This window comes from Oncorhynchus keta, chromosome 22 (assembly GCF_023373465.1).
Source record: "Oncorhynchus keta strain PuntledgeMale-10-30-2019 chromosome 22, Oket_V2, whole genome shotgun sequence".
Lineage (NCBI taxonomy): Eukaryota > Metazoa > Chordata > Actinopteri > Salmoniformes > Salmonidae > Oncorhynchus > Oncorhynchus keta.
This window is the reverse complement of record NC_068442.1, coordinates 38,410,354-38,429,988: the sequence shown is the minus strand read 5'-3', so window position 1 is coordinate 38,429,988 and position 19,635 is coordinate 38,410,354. Positions and strand designations below refer to the sequence as shown.

The 19,635-nt window shown below is 44.0% G+C and overlaps 1 protein-coding gene across 1 annotated transcript; it reads left to right on the top strand.

Annotated features, from left to right (window-relative positions):
• Nucleotides 1-223: 223 nt before the first annotated feature.
• On the top strand, nt 224-10,185 carry LOC118401437 (potassium voltage-gated channel subfamily V member 2-like). The gene is made up of 5 exons (XM_035798937.2): nt 224-636; nt 749-859; nt 3,750-3,867; nt 4,327-8,650; nt 9,510-10,185. Exons 4-5 carry the CDS (start codon nt 7,373-7,375, stop codon nt 9,786-9,788), a joined length of 1,557 nt encoding a protein of 518 aa, XP_035654830.1. The 5' UTR covers nt 224-636; nt 749-859; nt 3,750-3,867; nt 4,327-7,372; the 3' UTR covers nt 9,789-10,185.
• Nucleotides 10,186-19,635: the final 9,450 nt, after the last annotated feature.

The window sequence follows — 19,635 nt, the reverse complement described above, 5'->3', positions numbered from 1 at the left end:
AATGGCTGTGATAGAACACTGAAGATAGATCAACATTGTACTTACTCTACAATACTAACCTAATTGACAGTGTGAAAAGGATGCCTGTACAGAATAAAAATATTCTGAAACATGCATCCTGTTTGCAACAAGGCACTAATGTAATACTGCAAAAAAACTGGCAAAGCAATTAACCCTTTGTCCTGAATACAAAGTGTTATGTTTGGGGCAAATACAATACATTACTGAATACCAGTCGCCATATTTTCAAGCATATAGTGGTGGCTGCATCATAGTGTGGGTATGCTTGTAATCGTTAAGGACTTGAGTTGGAGCTAAACACAAGCAAAATCCTAGTGGAAAACCTGGTACAGTCTGCTTAATTGTAAGTCGCTCTGGATAAGAGCGTCTGCTAAATGACTGAAATGTAAACGTTAATACACTCTGAAGTGTGGTATTCTGGATGTTGCCAAATGTTTGTTCACTGCTCTCTCACTTCTCTATTAGGGACATGTATACTGGAGTGAACAGGCCACTCACTCAATCTGTTGTGCTGACATGCACAATGGCAGCCTCTACAGAGTCATCCTGCCCAATATCGCTTTCCCTGGTACGCTTTCCCTGGTGAACTCGTTCACCCAGTTCTTCAACCAAAAGGTTTGTCTTTCAGCCCATGGAGTGAACTGTGTGATGTTTTCAGGGCACAAACGCTTAGTCAACCCCAGTTTGTCATGTTATTTGACTGATGGTATATCACTTATGTTTCCAGGCTCTGCTGTATGTGGGAATACCAGTAGAGTTTCTCCATATGAGTGTGTGCCATACCTTTTCTCTGGAACAGGCTCTCCCAGCTTCACCTGCGTTTCTCCAACAGGTGATGGTGAGTATGCAGAAGTGGAATGAAGGGTGGTTATTAGCTAAAGGTTCAGTGCAGCAGTTTTTATCCCAATAAAATCATTTTTGGGTAACAATTAAGTTCATTTGTTCTTAACTGACTTGCCTAGTAAAATAAAGGAAAAAAATAGGTGGGTTTTTAGCAATTAATCCAGCATTTGTCACACAGATGTCTCTTATGGTGTATGTATATATCTCATCTGTGGAACTGTACAAAATATCATATCAATCAGATGTAAGGAAAGATTCAAATGATATGTGATAGGTACACATTGGCCACTAATTTGTAGTTTATCGGTCTATATAAGTAGTTAATACAGCATTTTACAGTGCCTTTGGAAATTATTCAGACTCCTGACTTTTTCCACATTTTGTTACATTACAGCCTTATTCTATAATTGATTAAATCGTTTTTTTCTCAATATTTTTTTAAATTTTTTAATATTTTTAATATTTTTTTTTACAAATGTAGTTCAAATAAACTGATATCCCATTTACATATATATTCAGACCCTTCACTCAGTACTTGGCACACCTGTATTTGGGGAGTTTCTCCCATTCTTCTCTGCAGATCCTCTCAAGCTTAGGGTCGTTGTTCTATTGGAAGGTGACCCTTCGCCCCAGTCTGAGGTCCTGAGCGCTCTGAAGCAGGTTTAAATCAAGGATCTCTCTGTACTTTGCTCTGTTCATCTTTGCTTCGATCCTGACTAGTCTCTCAGTCCCTGCCGCTGAAAAACATCCCCACAGCATGATGCTGCCACCACCATGCTTCACTGTCGTGACGCTTGGCATTCAGGCCAAAGACTTCAATCTTGGTTTCATCAAACCAGAGAATCTTGTTTCTCATGGTCTGAGAGTCTTTCGGTTCCTTTTTGGCAAACTTCAAGCGTCTGTCATGTGCCTTTTACTGAGGAGTGGCTTCTGTCTGGCTACTACTCTAAAGGCCTGATTGGTGGAGTGCTGCTGAGATGGTAGTCGTTCTGGAAGTTTCACCCAAGGCTGTAATTGCTGCCAAAGGTGCTTCAACAAAGTACTGAGTAAAGTGTCTGAATAATTATATAAATGTGATATTTAAATGTTTTGTTCTTAATAAATTAGCAAAAATTTCTGAACTAGTTTTGTCTTTGTCATTATGGGGTATTGTGTGTAGATTGAGGGGGAGGGGACTATTTAATCAATTGTAGAATAAGGCTTTAATATAACAAAATGTGGAAAAAGTAAAGATCTGAATACTTTCCGACTGCACTGTACGAATTTTAACTTTTTGACAACCAAGGTAACATTTTCTGAAGGCTACAGCATTGACCCGTTGAACTGAAACTTGGAAAGTGCCGTGAGTGACATGATACAGCGCACTGGCTGGCTCGTGTGTGTGGTGTGGCAATGCACTACCATTTTGAGTGCAGCACGTTGGCAGTACTTGCTGTGACTTGTTGTGCAATGCAGCGCATTCATGGGCCAAAAATGAATTTACAATACAAATCATTGCGTGGCCAGATAGAAATGTCACGGGCCGAATTCGACCAATGGCCCTTGTTTGACACGTGCCTTAGTTCTTGTAATAAAGAAATGTACACACCAAACAAAAATATAAACGCAATATGTAAAGTGTTGGTCACATGTTTCATAAGCTGAAATAAAATATCCCAGAAAATATCCCAGAAAATATCCCAGAAATGTTTCAGAAAAGTTTCTGCATATTTCTGCATGTTTATGCATGTTTCATATGCATAAAAAGCTTATTTGTCTACACAAATTTATTTACATCCCTGTTAGTGAGAATTTCTCCTTTGCCAAGATAATCCATCTACCTGCCAGGTGTGGCATATGAAGAAGCTTATTAAATAGCATGATCATTACTCAGTACACCTTGTGCTGGGGGCAATGAAAGGCCACTCTAAAATATCCAGTTTTGTCACACAATGCCACAGATGTCTCAAATGTTGAGTGAGTATGCATTTGGCATGCTGACTGCAGAAATGTCCACCAGAGCTTTTGCCAGAGAATTGAATGTTCATTTCTCTAGCATAAGCCGCCTCAAGTTATTTCAGAGAATTTGGCAGTACGTCCAACCGCAGACCGCATGTATAGTATCGCTTGGACGAGCGGTTTGCTGATGTCAAAGTTGTGAGCAGAGTGCTACATGGTGGCGGTGGGGTTATGGTATCGGCAGGCATCAGCTACAGACAACAATTTTATTTGATCAATGGCAATTTGAATGCACAGGGATACGGTGACCAGATCCTGAGGCCCATTGTTGTGCCATTCATCCGGTGGTCACACCAGATACTGAATGGTTTTCTTATCCACGGCCCAAATGTTTTTTTTTTTTTTTTGGGGGTCCATAGATCAGGGCCTAATTTATTTATTTCAATCGACTGATTTCCTTATGAACTGTAACGCATTAAAGTCTTTGAAATTCTTGCGTTATATTTTTGTTCAGTATAAATGTCTATATTAAGGATTGGCCAGTAAATCATGATTTTGAATATGAACACAATTAAGGCCTAATATATCGATCGCTTGGGACTGACTATGTTCTATCTGCATTTTGGTCAGAATTTCATTATCGACAGCCTTGTTCTGTTAAATTTCTCTACCAATATAGTACTCAAAATACCCCTGTTAATGTTCAAAAGAATACAAGATAAAAATCTGACAATATTCAAACCAACAAAGGTTTCTGAACTTTAAAGCCAATTATCTCAGAATCATCTTTTTGCAGATAGTACCTTAAAATCCAAAGCTCTCGATGGCTAATAAGACATATGTATTAACATATTTAAACACACATTTAAACTATACATTAGTGGGCGTACTTTATAATTGTTTAATATAAAATCTTACCTTAACTAACCGCTCTATATTCTGCCCAGTGGTGGTGGTGGTGGAGGGATGCGTTCAAGCCCTCCAGAACACTCGCCTTCCAAGATTTCTCCCTGAGAAAGTCCCAGGATCCACTCATACATGGCCCCTGAGACGTGTCCTGTAAAGGTAAGCCCTGCCATTGAAAAGGATGAGTCAGTGGGCTTATTCACGACAGTATCAAGGGGGGACATTTTCCTCAGTGAAGCATCTAATATGGTTCATTTGTACTTTTAATTGATGTAGCACGTGAAGGAATTTTAATACAATTTATTACTTGACATTATGCGCAATGTCTCGGTTTTAATTCCATCAAGTTGAGTTTTAACTTCTATTTAAGGGATTCTTGTTAAAACCGATATAGATCTCAATGAATGAATGAAGAATGAATGAAGAATAAATTAAATAATTTTATATTAATTTAAGGAAACCCAATTTTAAAGGATGAATTAAATGAATGTAATCTAATTGACTCCAAGGCCCCTGGTGTCTCGTAACCGTGCCTCACCTGACAGACTGCCCTCTGTTAAAGGGCTTAAGTGAAGAATGTGATCTATATGCCTAGTATACAGCCATCTCCTCCCTCAGGACACTCTGCTAAAGCTGGACTTGGACTGCAACTGAGTGTCCCAAGCCACTTGCGTAAGAGAGACCGGTGTCCAGCAGTGCTCCCGCTTGACTGTGGCTTTCCACTTCAGTTTCAATGAAGGCTAGAAAATGACTTGTACAATTGACTTGAACAATATTTTCTGTGAATTTTTTTCCAAGCTATTGATTTTCCTGACTTGACTGTAATTTAATTAGAATTGTCCCTAGCCTTGGCGGTCCTCATGCATATCAGTTATTTAGCTACAGATTGACACCTCTGCCTATCTGGGGTACTGTATCCCTTATGCATACAGTTTCATTGTGACATCTCAATGTCCCTTTACACTCAGTTGACTACTCTGTCCAAAGAAAGTTTTGTAATTCATATTTGGACTAATATGTAGATACATTGTGTGTGTATCTATCACTCCACATTTGATAGTGTATGCAAAACGATGTACCAGCCTTACAACTGAACCAGCCATACACAGAGACATGGGTTGTACATTCTGCTCCTAGTCACATGCATCTCTGCTCTTATCTGGTGTTTGGGGATCAACTGAAGTTGAGGTGTGTTTTAATATAAAATGACAACAAGGGGGTAGAATGTGGCACTGACATTGAAGTAGAGTATTCACGTAACACTGTAATCAAGTCATTTTTTGTACTGGTCTGCGTTGTTTAGATCAGTTGCTATGCCTTCTTTGAAAAACAATTGTTTGCCTTTTGATTATTGTAAATGATTTGTTGTCCTGTGTTTAATCTTAGGCATTCTTATTTGTTTTTTCTTTAGATTCTTAACTACTGAGTGAGCTGCATTTATGTTTTGAATGGAGGTTCTATTTATTTTTGGAAGGACTGCCGTTATTGAAACCTGACCGTTTTTGTGGTTACTTTTGAATAGTCTTTCAGTTCATCTTTACTTGTTGACAGTTGAGTTTATTTAATTGAAATGAAATAAAATAGCTTTCTCCATATTCCATGAGGTGATTTCATTAACTAATATGCTATCTTTCATAGTTGGCAAATAATATATCTTATCACCTTAATTGATAAAAGGCTTGATCCTGCAATTGCAATAATGACGATACATTTTGAATGTACAATTGCTTTGTACAGTGAATAATGTGGTTGCCTTTAAACCAGACATGACAAGAATTATGAGCAGAGAGCAGAGCTGCGCCTTAATTCCCTTACTTCCTTATTAGTTCAGATAAAGGAAATGAACAAGCAGCTTTGGATTACAATTTTTTTTACCTTTATTTAACTAGGCAAGTCAGTTAAGAACAAATTCTTATTTTCAATGACAGCCTAGGAACAGTGGGTTAATTGCCTGTTCAGGGGCAGAACGACAGATTTGTACCTTGTTTGAGGGGGTTTGAACTTGCAACCTTCCGGTTACTAGTCCAACGCTCTAACCACTAGGCTACCCTGCCGCCCCAATGTAATAGATGTCGTCGGAAACAAGATACAGAAGCATTGTAAAGCTATCACTTCGAGTAATACTTTTTATTATCACAGGGCAGTTGAACATCAACCTGGCAAACATTACCATAGTTAATTTGTGCATGGCTGTCTTCTAAATGTATAGCCTTAGGTGACTGTTGGACTTTTGACCTCAAGTCTTCTGAGGCGAAAGGGTATCCAGGTTAAGTAGTTTTCTGAGGATGCACAATCAGGTCCAGTAGAGTGGATTACGGTGGCGGGGATTACTGAATGATTGAATGAATTATTGACCTCATTGTTCTTAATTGATTTACCTGTATAAATTTAGGTGAAATAATAAACAAGTAACAAATTGGCACCAATGACTGCTATGCTATCTATGGCTGCATTCTGCCCCTCATCTTGCCACAAACGGAAACTACAACTACAACTACAATGTTCCCAGTAAGAATTAAATTAGACCAGATTATTATACGATTTCCATAATTCAAATCTGAATAAAGAAAATTTAGCGGCCATTGTTTGAGGAAGATTGGTTAACTGGTTCAGGATGTGAAACGTAATCGGTGAGAGAACAATACAGTGAGTGTAAGAGAAATGACTTGTGGCCCCGTTCAGACACAACCCGTAGCCCCTACACTAGGCTCTGGAATCTGACTGGCCCTGTTCAGATACAACTCCTAGTTCCTACACTAAGAACTTGTGTAGATCTGAAAGGAATGGATATGTTTCAGCAGGAAGGCACATTCCTCCTTAGCCTAATCAGAGGGCAAAGTGGATCTGGCATCTACCATGTTCTGTACATGTGTATTTTATGACCTGTAATGAGTTTCTAATGACAATTTCTGTGGAAACAGACAAACTTATCTTCTCACTACCAAATTGCTTAACCCTATCCACTTTTGGATCAACATGAAGTGTCTAGGAAGTAGAGACGACATGGGTTGGTTCTGGATGGAAACCACGTTTCTTTAGAAAGAGCAGTTGACAAAGTGTTAGTGACAGCCTTGTGCAAGTGTTGAAGCCAGCGTCCTCTTCCAAGTTCAAAATCTCCACATGAACGTGTGCACTAATCTCCCCCTGTCCCTCCTATTTATAACTGCTTTAAGAAAGAGGAAGGGCAGCAATGAGATTAGATCAGAGCCTCATGGATCTTCTGCTCAAATGACTTTTACTCTTCTTCCCCACATAACGGTCCTCATCAGGAGAAGAAAAGGAGGCTTTGTTCTTCCGCTTGTTGCCCTTTGGACTTACAGGACCACAAATGAGAAGTACTGCACGAAGTAATGCCACTGAATGGGATAACTGGGCCTAGATGATTTTTATAAGAAGCTTCAGGTGGCTCGGCAAGGTGCACTGAGTCAATGGAGCTTTTTTTCCGGCAGTGTTTCCTCCCTTGTTCTTCTGTTAACGTCTGATGAAGACTGCACCCTGGTTGATACGACTCGCACTTCTGAGTGTTGAAACTGCGTAAATTGCCTTTGTGTTTTCTAATATTCTTGTGCGCTATTGTTATCCCATTTGGGACTGGTTGGTTTCTATGCACAATTAACAGCCAGCACTCACAGAAAACCTAACAAAAGTGTCTTGAAAGTGCATCATGGATGCTAATAGTGCTCAGCTAAAGACTAAGCTGAAAGAGCGACGCTCTACCATCAATGTGCTGGGAGCCAGTTTCTCACAGTCCATTGAGGAAGAGAAGGCCTTCTATTTCTCCCAGGGCAGTTCTGTTAAGCCATGGAACTCTTTGGAACACCTGGACAGCCCTGCTCCTGAGGGCCAGATCCCAAGACACCAAAAAGAGACGTTGAGACCACAACATAACATTAACATCAACGTAGGGGGAAAAGTCTTTCACATTCCCAAGAAGATGGCCGTCAGATTCCCTCGCACACGGATAGGCTCCTTGGCCCTGTGCACAGACCGCGTCAAACAGCTCACTCTGTGCGATGACTACTCGGTGCTCAGCAACGAGTTCTTCTTCGATCGCGACCCAACTTTCTTTTACTACATCTTTCATTTCTACAGCAGTGGCGTTCTGTGGGTGATGCAGGAACTGTGCCCTATCAACTTCGAGGAGGAGATGCAGTACTGGGGCCTGAGCTGGAATGACACCCAGCGCTGTTGCCGTATCCTGTTTGAGGAGAAGGTGGATGAACTCCGGGACAATCTGAAGGTGGAAAAGGAACTCTTAGCGGAGATCGAGATAAAGCATGATGAGGAAGGCTACAAGACCATGTTCCTGGGTGGAATTCGCAAAGACCTCTGGGACCTGATGGAAAACCCTTACTCCTCGCTGTCGGCCAAATCCTTTGCAGTTTTCTCTAGCCTCCTGGTGCTCATCTCCATCGTGGCTATGACCCTCAACACTGTGAAGGAACTGAGGACCCACACCCTCTCTGGCAAGACCTACCTGGAATGGGTAGAGATTTTCTCTATTCTCTTCTTCACAATCGAGTACTTCATGCGCCTTGTTACGACTTGTGACATAAAGCACTTCGTCAAAAGCTCCCTGAACTTGGTGGACCTGGTGGCCGTCATGCCCTACTTTATCCAGCTGATATTTGAAGCGTTTGCCAACGTGGAGGACCTCAGTGCCCAGGAAGATCTCAAAACCCTGGCTCGTGTCAGCAAGGTCAGCAAAGTGCTCAAAGTTGTCAAGCTGATGCGCATCTTTCGCATCCTGAAGCTGGCCCGTCACTCCACGGGCATGAGGGCGTTTGGGTTCACCCTGCGCCAGTGCTACCAGCAGGTGTGTTGCCTTTTCCTCTTCATCGCCATGGGCATTTTCATGTTCTCTGCCCTCCTGCATTCGGTAGAACGGGATGTCGAAGGCTCTCCATTCAGGAGTATTCCTGATACCTGGTGGTGGGCGACTGTGAGTACCCAAACTTGTACTCAGATATGAATGTAAATTATACTATGTATGTAGCTTTTGGTTGACTTACTTGACTTTGTCCTTGATGCTACATCTAACCTTAAAATATGTTGTTTGAAAAGTACAACATAAATACCGTTTTTCATATTGTTGAGAAATAACCAACACTCCCTCTGTAGTTACATACTCAGCATAGGGGTGTTATTTCCTCCCCTAATCATCTCTTCCCCCTATATAAAACCCATGAGAACTAATTTCAAACCAGCATTTCTCTTGTGTGACAACAGAGAAGCATATCATGTTTGTGTGCGGCCCAATGTACTGTATATCAAGTTTAGATTCAGATTAAATACTTAAAGGATTAGTACTCTCTGATGTAATCCTAGTACATGTGAAATACAAACTGAATTGCAATTATACTGTTCTTGTCACGGCATTTTGGACTTGTGGGGAAAGTTGAAGAGCAGTATTTTGTTGCAGATCCTCATGGATCATTTGATATGTATTACACAATTGTGCAACTTTGCAATTTTTACATTCACTTCCTTAGTCTCTATTGTATTGAATCTGACATTCCATACCATTTCCACCTCCTATATGCTAACAGTAATTTTTCAGGGACAAGTTTAATTTGACCATTACCTCTAAGGGACAAAACAAAAGGTTAAAACAAGATATCAAATAACACAACCAAGGTAAATGACAATAATGTTAATACTTCAATCTTGAGACTTCCTTCCAAACTATCTTCACTACATACTACTGTTATAACCATAGTGTCATTATTAACATAAAACATGTTGACAACGACAGAGGAAGTCAAGCTCTGAGAGTGTGTCCCTCTAACCCCGCATTACAGGTGAGCATCTCCCAAGTGGGTTATGGGGACGTGGTGCCCGTATCCCTTCCTGGCCGCGTGGTGGCATTCTCCTGCATCTTCTTCGGCATCATTCTCAATGGCATGCCCATCTCTCTCCTCTTCAACAAGTTCTCAGACTACTATGCCAAGCTCAAGTACCAAGAGTCCACCTCAACCGGTGTGAAACGCCGCTTGATGCTCAAGGCCCGTCTCCGTCGCAAACTGGACGTGTGCTTCAATCCCTCTATGGGCGACCTGGAGGAAGGCAGGAGCCACTGAGCTCTAGACAGGATGTACTTTTTTGACATTGCAGGGGGTAATTCAAGACTTCTCTACCAAATCACCAGTGGGGAGGTGGGGTATGGTCTGGACTAATACGAGTGAAATGGAGCTAATGATAAGGACTGGGGACACACAAAGCAGACTCATAGAGAGGATGTACAAGGGAGGATGTGGGTGTCACCTTATGTTGGGAACTGATACTGCGATCTTGAGAAAATTCCTGATACTGTAGAGCAGTTCCTGTAAAGTCAATGGTATGTGGTGTATTGTGCATAGTGTGTTTGTTTAGCAGACCAGAGTGTTGTAAGTTACAGTACATTGTAAATGCAGTATACCATGTTGCAATCTTTGCTCTATTTACTTGCACAAATTAAAGCTGATTCTTGTCATAGTCTATCATGTCATGACTCTTATCATTGTGTGTAATCAGTGTGATTACACAGTGTGTAATCTTTATGAATGTATATATTTTTAAAAAACTTTTGTATTTAAAACACTTCATTGCACACAGTCAAATCACAAGTTAATGTATGTGGTGTCAAATGTAACACTATGGTCTCACCCTCATTTTGTGTTAAAACTACTCTGGTCATGGTGTTATTTTTGGAGTTAAAACGACACAATTGTGTAAATATCCAACTCTCAGAGTTGATTCAATTTAACTCCAATGGCCATTTTCCTCTTCAGTAGAATTGATTTTTATTTTTATCATATCCCTATTTTACACTTTTCTGTGTTTGGAATTAACAATCAACTACAGCAGAGTACATTTCTCTTTCAGTTTACTTCCTTTGAGTTATAAGGGTTTGAAGCCTTATTTGAATATTTCTTAGTGACAAATTATATGCTGGTTTGTAATGTGATATCCAATCTCTGTTGGAAGCCCACTTACAGGAAGATGTCCTGCACTTTTAAATCACTCAACTTGCATTTAGAATGCCTGAAGGAGTAGAGAAGAAAATGCAGAATATAAAGACTAGCGATGGGTTCTTTTGCGAACGAACGGCTCTTTTTTTTTTAACGGCTCTTTTTGTTCGAACTCAACGTTTTTAACACCTGTAACTGGTATTTCCTGCAACCTAGAGCAAAAATGGCCCTATGTGATAACAAATAGTTATATTAAGAACGTTGCGCTGAGGTGGTGGGGCTCAGTTATCAAGTTAGCTAAGCAGTTGTGTTGTCAAATATGATCATTATTGGCCTCATTCCACTTTTTAGTACAACCATTCATGACAAATTGTTCACCTATATTTGAACATGGTCTACAATTAGTGTCATCTTCAATTAAAATATTAACTTCCCCGGTAAAACCTATAATGCCTTAGGCTCTTTTCCCTCTCAGTCTCGACTGTAACCCCAGACCCATTCTCTATAACATTAGCTGCGGGCTCATTCTCCGGTGGTGCTGACAAACGTCCAGCAGCAGCAGCTGATAATTGTAGTTAGCTGCGTTTTACACTTAGCTAGCTAACCAACTAGGCAGTTATCAGACACTCACTCGGTCAGAGAAGTATGGCTAAGCTACAAACTAGACATTGCGTTAGCCAACGTCGGCTGACTCCATCTACTCCTGTCTATAGGTCTTCTTCTAGGTTCAAAACAATATGGCTATAGTCCGGTACTTCATTGTCAGAAGAAACCCACTCACACACTGCAATCTAGTGCAGTCAAAAAGTATTCCTTAAGCTCATTGTTCCAAAAGTATTCACCTGAATCTTCGTCAAGCATGGACAACGTTCTAGTTCATTTCTTTATGGTGCACGTGCAGCCCAGAAGTATATAATCGATTTATATCCCCAATTCACAATGTCAGATTGAAAAAACAAGTGACATAACAGATTCATACATATATATGCACTACTCATTGTTTTTTAGGGGGGGGGTTATAGTGAAACATGTACTTTAAGTCTGTTCTCAGGTGGTGAGTCAGGTAGTCCTGGGGGGCGGGGGGCAGATGAAGGGTGAGACTGTTGCAGCTATTGGTAGATGGCCTTCACTTTGTTTTGAAAGGAGGCCAGAAAACTGTCAGAGGTCGGTGTTGATTGTGAGAGAGGGTTTGTCCAGTGGGCGGAGAAGTTTGTTGTTGTTTGAGAAAAGCAGTATTGGGTTTCCTTGTTCATTCCTTATGATGTTGGAGAAATAGGCAGATTTTATTGTGGCAAGTGAGTCCTTGTGTACGTGTTTTTTTTTTGTAGGCCTCCTTCTGGACGATGAGCCCTGTCTGTTTGTAGCGCTGTTCTAGTTGTCATCCTTTGGCTTTCATGGCAGGAGTGTACCCTGGCATTGGGATGTTGGAGACCACCCTTATTTTAAGGGGGGCCAGAACATCCAGGTGGGAGGAGAGCTTGCTCACTGTTGTAATGAGCCAGCAGGTCAGTCACTGCAGATACATTAGGGTCAGTGGTGTCATGTGATTGCAGTAGATCCATTAGGTCAGCAGTGTGGATCCTTTTAGCTATTTCTGTAGGAAATTGTGCACTTGTTGGTAGGCTTGGGCATGGGGGCGGACACACTGAACAGTATGGCCTTGTGGTCAGAGATGGGTATTTCCAGACCTGAGAGGTTGGAGGGAGCCATGGCAGTTGTGCACACAAGGGAAAGTACATTGGTGGGGTAGTTGACATGCTGTGTGAAGTTGAAGCAATTCAACAGGGCCATAAAGTTTCTGTCAAAAGCACATCCATCAGTCCCCTAGCAATTGTGTTGCAGGACACAAGGAGCAGACCGATGTTAGGCACTCAGCTAACTCAGAGAGGAAGACTAGAGGTTTTAGGTGGCCGGTAAATTGGTACTATAAACATTTATTGAGGGCCAGATAATGTACAGGCTATGCATTGAAATGTTACCTGCAATACAGGTGTGACTTTGATCTTCAAGTCAGACTGATGAAGGACAGCAAGCTCACCTACGACCCACAGCATGAGGTTTGTCAAGGTAAACACGATAGTTAAGCAGGTAATAGTAATTGGGTGGTTGCATGTCTATTTGGCACAGAACATCAATACATTTGTCCACAATGTCACTGATGAGTAGGGCTTAGTTGTTCAGGGATCGAGTATTAAAAACAACAAAATTGCCAGGTGACTGGCAAATGAAGTGGGGACTGGCGAGTGGAGTGGGTCAACATCACAACATTCAGCTGCGGTAGGGGAAGACAGGGAGACACAGATCTGTGTGGACTCTTTTGGCTTATGAATGGATTTAGTACCATCTTGCAGTCTGCTGTTGGATTCCAAGTTGAGGACCCATTTTGAGTTCCTTACTAAGGGTTTGCTTAATCCTCTTGTGACCATGACGGAATCCTGATTAAAAGATGTGTGTCCCCCATTCCTGTACTTTGTGGTCCTCCAGAAGATAATAGGTTAATCACTTCAATGCAGGTGTCCAAAGCAGGTATTCAATGCAGGAATTCAAATGAAAAATGAAAATCAGCTGGCTCTAGATTTTGTTGATGGCAAAAAGTCAAATTTCTCATCCACTTTCAATATTGAAGGTAAAAAAATGACTAGATTAAAACGATCAGTAATTGATGAGCTAATCTAAAACAAAAGGTTATTTAAGAAAAATGCACCTTAATTAACTCAACTATAAATTGCTAATACAATTAACTCCGTGTGCTTCATTCTGTAGCTAGAAGACTCCTGACATCTCCAGGCAGTGGGAACACTGAGGGCCTTCAGAGAAGGCCTAATGATTTATAAAACATTTACCAGTCAAGTTTGGACACATACTCATTCCAGGGTTTTATTTGTATTTTCTTTATTGTACAATAATAGTGAAGACTTCAAAACTATGAAATAACATATGGAATTATGTAGTAACCAAAAAAGTGTAAAACAAATCTAAATATATTTGAGATTCTTCAACGTAGCCACCCCTGTGAAAGATTCTCTCAACCAGCTTCATGACCTGGAATGCATTTCAATTAAAAGGTGTCCCTTGTTAAAAGTTAATTTGTGGAATTTCTTTCCTTCTTAATGTGTTGGAGGATTGTGTTGCGACAAGGTAGGGTTGGTATACAGAATAGAAGTCCATATTATGGCAAGAAAAGCTCAAATAAGCAAAGAGAAACAACAGTCCATCATTACTTTAAGACATGAAGGTCAGTCTATCTGGAAAATTTCAAGATCTTTTAAAGTTTCTTCAGTCACAGTGCAGTCACAAAAACCAGCAAGAGCTATGATGAAACTGTGACAATACAGAGGCGGATGCAAGATGCAAGCAACGATGGTTTAATGAATACAGTTTACAGCAGCAACAGGACAGACAGACTGTACTCAGACGGAATCCGACCCAGGGACTAGGGCGCATCTTCCGATGATAGCGTGCTGAGAAATCCAGGGGAGTGTGTCCGGATGGGTAGGAAGGAGCACAGCAGATAATCCACACAAGGGCGGCGAGAGATGAGCACGGACACACGACACAACCTCAGGGAAGTAACAACGATCTGACAACAAGAAACACTGGTTACAGAACATATAAAGGGAAGATAAGTGGTTCCAGCTGGCGCAGACAATCAGGCCGAGATTGGGAACCACGCCCACACAAACACGGGAGAGAGAGAGAGAGAGAGAAAGAGAAAGGGAGGCAGTGGATTCATGAACCGTGACAATACCCCCCCCCCCTAGGAACGCCTCTTGGCGTTCCCAGGTGAATTTACCTGTCGATTGAAATCATCGATAAGGGAGTGATCCAGAATGTCCCTAGCAGGTACCCAACTTCTCTCCTCCGGGCCGTAACCCTCCCAGTCCACCAGGTACTGGAATCCGCGTCCCCTCCTTCTAGAGTCCAAAATACGATTGACAGAAAAGGTGGGTTCCCCATCAACAAGTCGTGGCGGCGGGGGAACCGGGACCGGCGTGCCTGAAACACAGGTTTTATTTTAGACACATGAAAGGTAGGATGAATTCTCCTGTACGCCGGAGGAAGCTTGAGCCGGACCGCCACCGGACTAATGATCCTGGTGACTTTGAACGGGCCGATAAATTTGGGGGCAAGCTTGTTCGAAACGGATCGGAGTGGAATGTTCTTAGTAGAAAGCCACACTCTTTGGCCAACGACGTATACCGGAGGATTCGACCGGTGGCGATCGGCCTTAGCCTTGGTGCGCGCCCCCACCCGGAGAAGAGTCTCACGGGCTCTGCTCCATGCGTGACGGCACCTCTGGATGAAAGCGTGAGCGGAGGGAACAGTGACCTCGGACTCCGTACTGGGAAAGATAGGTGGCTGGTAACCTAAACTACACTCAAACGGAGAGAGACCCGTGGCTGCCACTGGCAACGAATTGTGAGCGTACTCAACCATAGAGAGTTGTTGACTCCAGGAAGAGGGATTCTTAGAAACCAAACATCGCAACACTCTCTCCAAATCTTGGTTGGCCCTCTCCGTTTGACCATTGCTCTGGGGATGAAACCCTGAAGACAGGCTGACACTCGCTCCCAGTAACCTACAAAACTCTTGCCAAAACTTGGACACAAATTGGGGCCCCCTGTCAGAAACTACGTCCATCGGCAGGCCATGTAAGCGAAAGACGTGATCCACGACAGTTACCGCTGTCTCCTTGGCAGATGGTAATTTAGGCAAGGGAATAAAATGAGCCGCCTTCGAGAACCGGTCCACCACGGTCAAAACAACCGTCTTGCCCTGGGAGGGCGGAAGGGCGGTAACAAAATCTAGCACGATGTGGGACCAGGGTCTCGAAGGGACCGACAGCGGTTGGAGTAACCCATCTGGGGGTCGATTAGAAGTCTTCCCAGTGGCACAAACCGAGCAAGCCAAGACAAAACTGTGAATGTCACGAGCCATCAGTGGCCACCAAAAGCGTTGCTTAACCAAAAGCTAGTGCGGCTGACTCCTGGATGACACGCTACGTTGGAGCAATGCCCCCACCGAATAACATCGGACCGACACCCTCCGGCACAAACAACCGATTAGGCGGGCAACCGGGCGGAGGCGTTACCCCTTCTAAGGCCGTTTTGACCCTCGATTCAACCTCCCATGTGAGTGTGGAGACCACTAGGGTCCCGGGTAGGATGCACTCGGGAGTGGATGGGCGTTCGGAATGGTCAAAAATGCGAGAAAGGGAATCGGGTTTGACATTCTTGGAACCCGGGCGATACGAGAGAGAGAAGTCAAAACGTCCGAAAAGAGTGCCCACCGCGCCTGCCTGGAGTTGAGTCGCTTGGCGGTTCTGATATATTCCAAATTCTTGTGATCGGTCCAAACTATAAAAGGTACCCCCGAACCCTCTAACCAATGGCGCCACTCCTCCAGTGCTAACTTCACTGCCAACAACTCTCTGTTGCCAATGTCGTAGTTGCGTTCCGCAGGTGATAACCGATGGGAAAGGAACGCGCAAGGGTGCATCTTGTCATCAGAAGAGGAACGTTGGGAAAGTACCGCACCTACCCCCACCTCTGAAGCGTCCACCTCCACCACGAACTGACGCGAGGGATCGGGAGCTATGAGGATGGGAGCCGAAACAAAGCGGCTCTTGAGTTTGGCGAATGCAGCCTCGGCTGTATCGGACCACCTGAACGTCACTCTGGGGGAGGTTAAGGCGGTAAGAGGAGCGACTATCTGACTAAAGTTGCGAACGAAACGCCGGTAGAAATTGGCGAATCCCAGAAACCCTCTGTAGGGCCTTACGGGAATCTGGGCTTGGCCAATCCACCACAGCCTTAACCTTGTCAGGATCCATGCGAATACCTTCAGTCGAGACGATGTAACCTAGGAATGGAACGGATTGTGCATGAAAATGCATTTCTCCGCCTTGACAAAAAGTCCATTCTCCAACAACCTCTGAAGCACTCGTCTGACGTGCTGAACGTGTTCCTGGAGAGAAGAAGAAAAATCAGTATGTCATCCAGGTAAACATATATGAACTGATCAATCATATCTCTCAGCACGTCATTGACGAGTGCCTGGAAAACCGCTGGGGAGTTGGATAGCCCAAAAGGCATGACCAAATATTCGAAGTGCCCTCTGGGGGTGTTAAACGCGGTCTTCCATTCGTCCCCCCCCCCTTATGCGAACCAAATGATATGCATTACGTAAATCCAACTTAGTGAACACGGATGCTCCCTGTAACCTTTCAAAGGCTGAGGACATCAATGGTAAGGGATAGGTATTCTTCACTGTGATGTTATTCAACCCACGGTAATCAATGCAAGGACGCAGAGATCCGTCCTTCTTCCCCACAAAGAAGAACCCCGCCCCCGCTGGAGAAGAGGAAGGACGAATGAATCCAGATGCCAGAGAATCAGAGATGTAACTCTCCATAGCCTCCCTCTCAGGAACAGAGAGTGAATATAACTTGCCTTTAGGCGGAGACTCACCTGGCAATAATTCTATTGCACAGTCATAGGGACGATGCGGAGGAAGAGAAGCAGCACGGGACTTACTGAACACCTCCTTCAGGTCGAGGTATTCAACGGGCACGTTAGACAAATCCACTGCCTCCTCTAGAAACACAGAATCAGACACAGACGAACAAGCAGACACTAAACAGGACTCAAGACACTTGTTACTCCACATGGATATAGAGTTATGAACCCAGTCAACTCTGGGGTTGTGTTGGGTGAGCCAAGGGTGGCCGAAAACTAATGGTGCAAGGGGTGAGTCCATGAGTAGAAATGATAGTGTCTCAGTGTGATTGCCAGAAGTGATGAGTGTGATAGGTTCAGTGGTGTGAGAAATGTTGGGGAGTTCTTGACCATTGAGAGCGTTGACGGATATCTTGTGCGTGAGTGAGGTGATAGGAATCTGGAGTTTGTGAGCGAGCTTGAAGTCCATGAAATTACCCTCTGCTCCTGAGTCCAGTAAGGCTTGGGTGTCGTGCGTGTGGGTAGCCCATCTTAGTCTTACCGGGAGGAGAGTAGATGATGAGGTCTTCTCTGTGGTGACACCACCCGATAGTAGCCTCATGCTTACTACCGGGCCTGATCTTTTACCGGGCAGGAGTGGATAAAGTGGCCCGCTCTACCACAGTAGAGACAGAGTCCTTGGGATCTCCGCCTCTCCTTCTCTTCCCGGGAGAGGCGAGCTCTTCCCAGCTGCATGGGTTCGTGAGCGGAGGCTGAACTGGCCGTGTTCCCGCCGCTGGAATGCCAGCCCTCCGTGTCGTTATCTGGTCTGTTAGGGCATGCTCGGCGGCCAATACGACTCAGACGAGCGTCGACCCTCAAGGCTAGTTCCACTAGTCCATTTAAACTCCTGGGAAGGTCCAGAACATAAATCTCCTTCTGGATCCGGTCCTCCAGCCCATGCAGGAACATGTCCCACTGCGCCACCTCGTTCCATTGACACTCTGCGGCCAGAGTGCGGAATTGGATGGAGTATTCCGATACTGAACGGTCTCTTTGGCGAAGGTCAGCGAGTAGTCTGGCCGCCTCCCTACCCGCCACGGCCCGATCGAAGACCCTTCTCATCTCCTCGGAGAGTGTCTGGAAAGAGGTGCAGCATGGGTCCTGGTTCGCCCACACCGCCGTTCCCCAAAGAGCCGCTTTGCCTGATAGCAGTGTGAGTACGAATGCTACCTTAGACTGTTCACGGTTGAAGGTCCGTGGCTGCAACGAGAAATGCATGGAACATCTCGTAAGAAAAGCTCTGCAATAGTCAGGATCACCTGAATAACCCTCTGGTGTCGGTAGCCGTGGCTCTAGCTGGGAATCCGGCTCTGGCGGGGCGGGTTGAACTGCCGGTGTAGGTGGCGCAGCGGAACCCCTCAGATGTTGTAATTGTTGGGTCAGCTGGGATACCTGCGTCGCAAGGGCTTGTACTGCCCGACCTGTGCTGGAGATGTTCTCCTCTTGTTGATCCATTCTCGTGATACTGCGGGAAATGAATTCGGTCAGACTCGTTGAACTCGCTGCATCCATGGTCTGGTCAGATCGTTCGTGATGTCCGGATGGGTAGGAAGGAGCACAGCAGATAATCCACACAAGGGCAGCGAGAGATGAGCACGGACACACGACACAACCTCAGGGAAGTAACAACGATCTGACAACAAGAAACACTGGTTACAGAACATATAAAGGGAAGATAAGTGGTTCCAGCTGGCGCAGACAATCAGGCCGAGATTGGGAACCACGCCCACACAAACACGAGAGAGAGAGAGAGAAAGAGAAAGGGAGGCAGTGGATTCATGAACCGTGACAGAAACTGGCTCTCATGAGGACCGCCACAGGAAAGGAAGACCGAGTTACCTGCTGCGGAGGATAAGATCATTAGAGTTACCAGCTTCAGAAATAGCTAAATAAATGCTTCAGAGTTCAAGTAAGACACATCTCAACATCAACTGTTCAGAGGAGACTGCATGAATCAGACCTTCATGGTCGAATTTTTGCAAAGAAACCCCTACTAAAGGACACCAATAAGAGGTGTGATGGTTTGGGGGTGCTATGCTGGTGACGATGTCAGTAGAGGAAGAGCGGAGAGAGTCTGCAATTCGATTGGAAGGGAATAAGAAAACAATCAAACTTTTAATCAGTGTGGCTGCGGTTCGGCACGGCTGTACTGTGACTGGGTCAGAGATGGTGATAGAGAAGAAAGCGAAGCAAATCTGGAGCATAGCGGTACAAGCGGGAGAGATCTATGGAGGCGGAGATGAAGAAAAGGAAGTTTGAGGAGAGCAACATAGTTTCCAACACCAGCAGCATTTTGGCGGTAGAGAGTTCTAAGGAGTACGGGCAAGATACCTTGTGAGGGGATCATGGAGGTGAGAGGAGCATAAAGGAATTCTGAAGTTGGAGTTGGGATGATGAGCCCAATAAGTTTGACGGCTGTGATTGGGGAAGTTGCCAATTCTAAAGTGAGCTGGGAGCTTGTTGGTGTTCTAAATTAG

Coding starts and splice junctions, on each gene's coding strand:
- LOC118401437 (XM_035798937.2), top strand. CDS start 7,373: ATGGATGCTAATAGTGCTCAGCTAAAGACTAAGCTGAAAGAGCGACGC. Junction 8,651..9,509: donor ATACCTGGTGGTGGGCGACT/GTGAGTACCCAA, acceptor CCCGCATTACAG/GTGAGCATCTCCCAAGTGGG.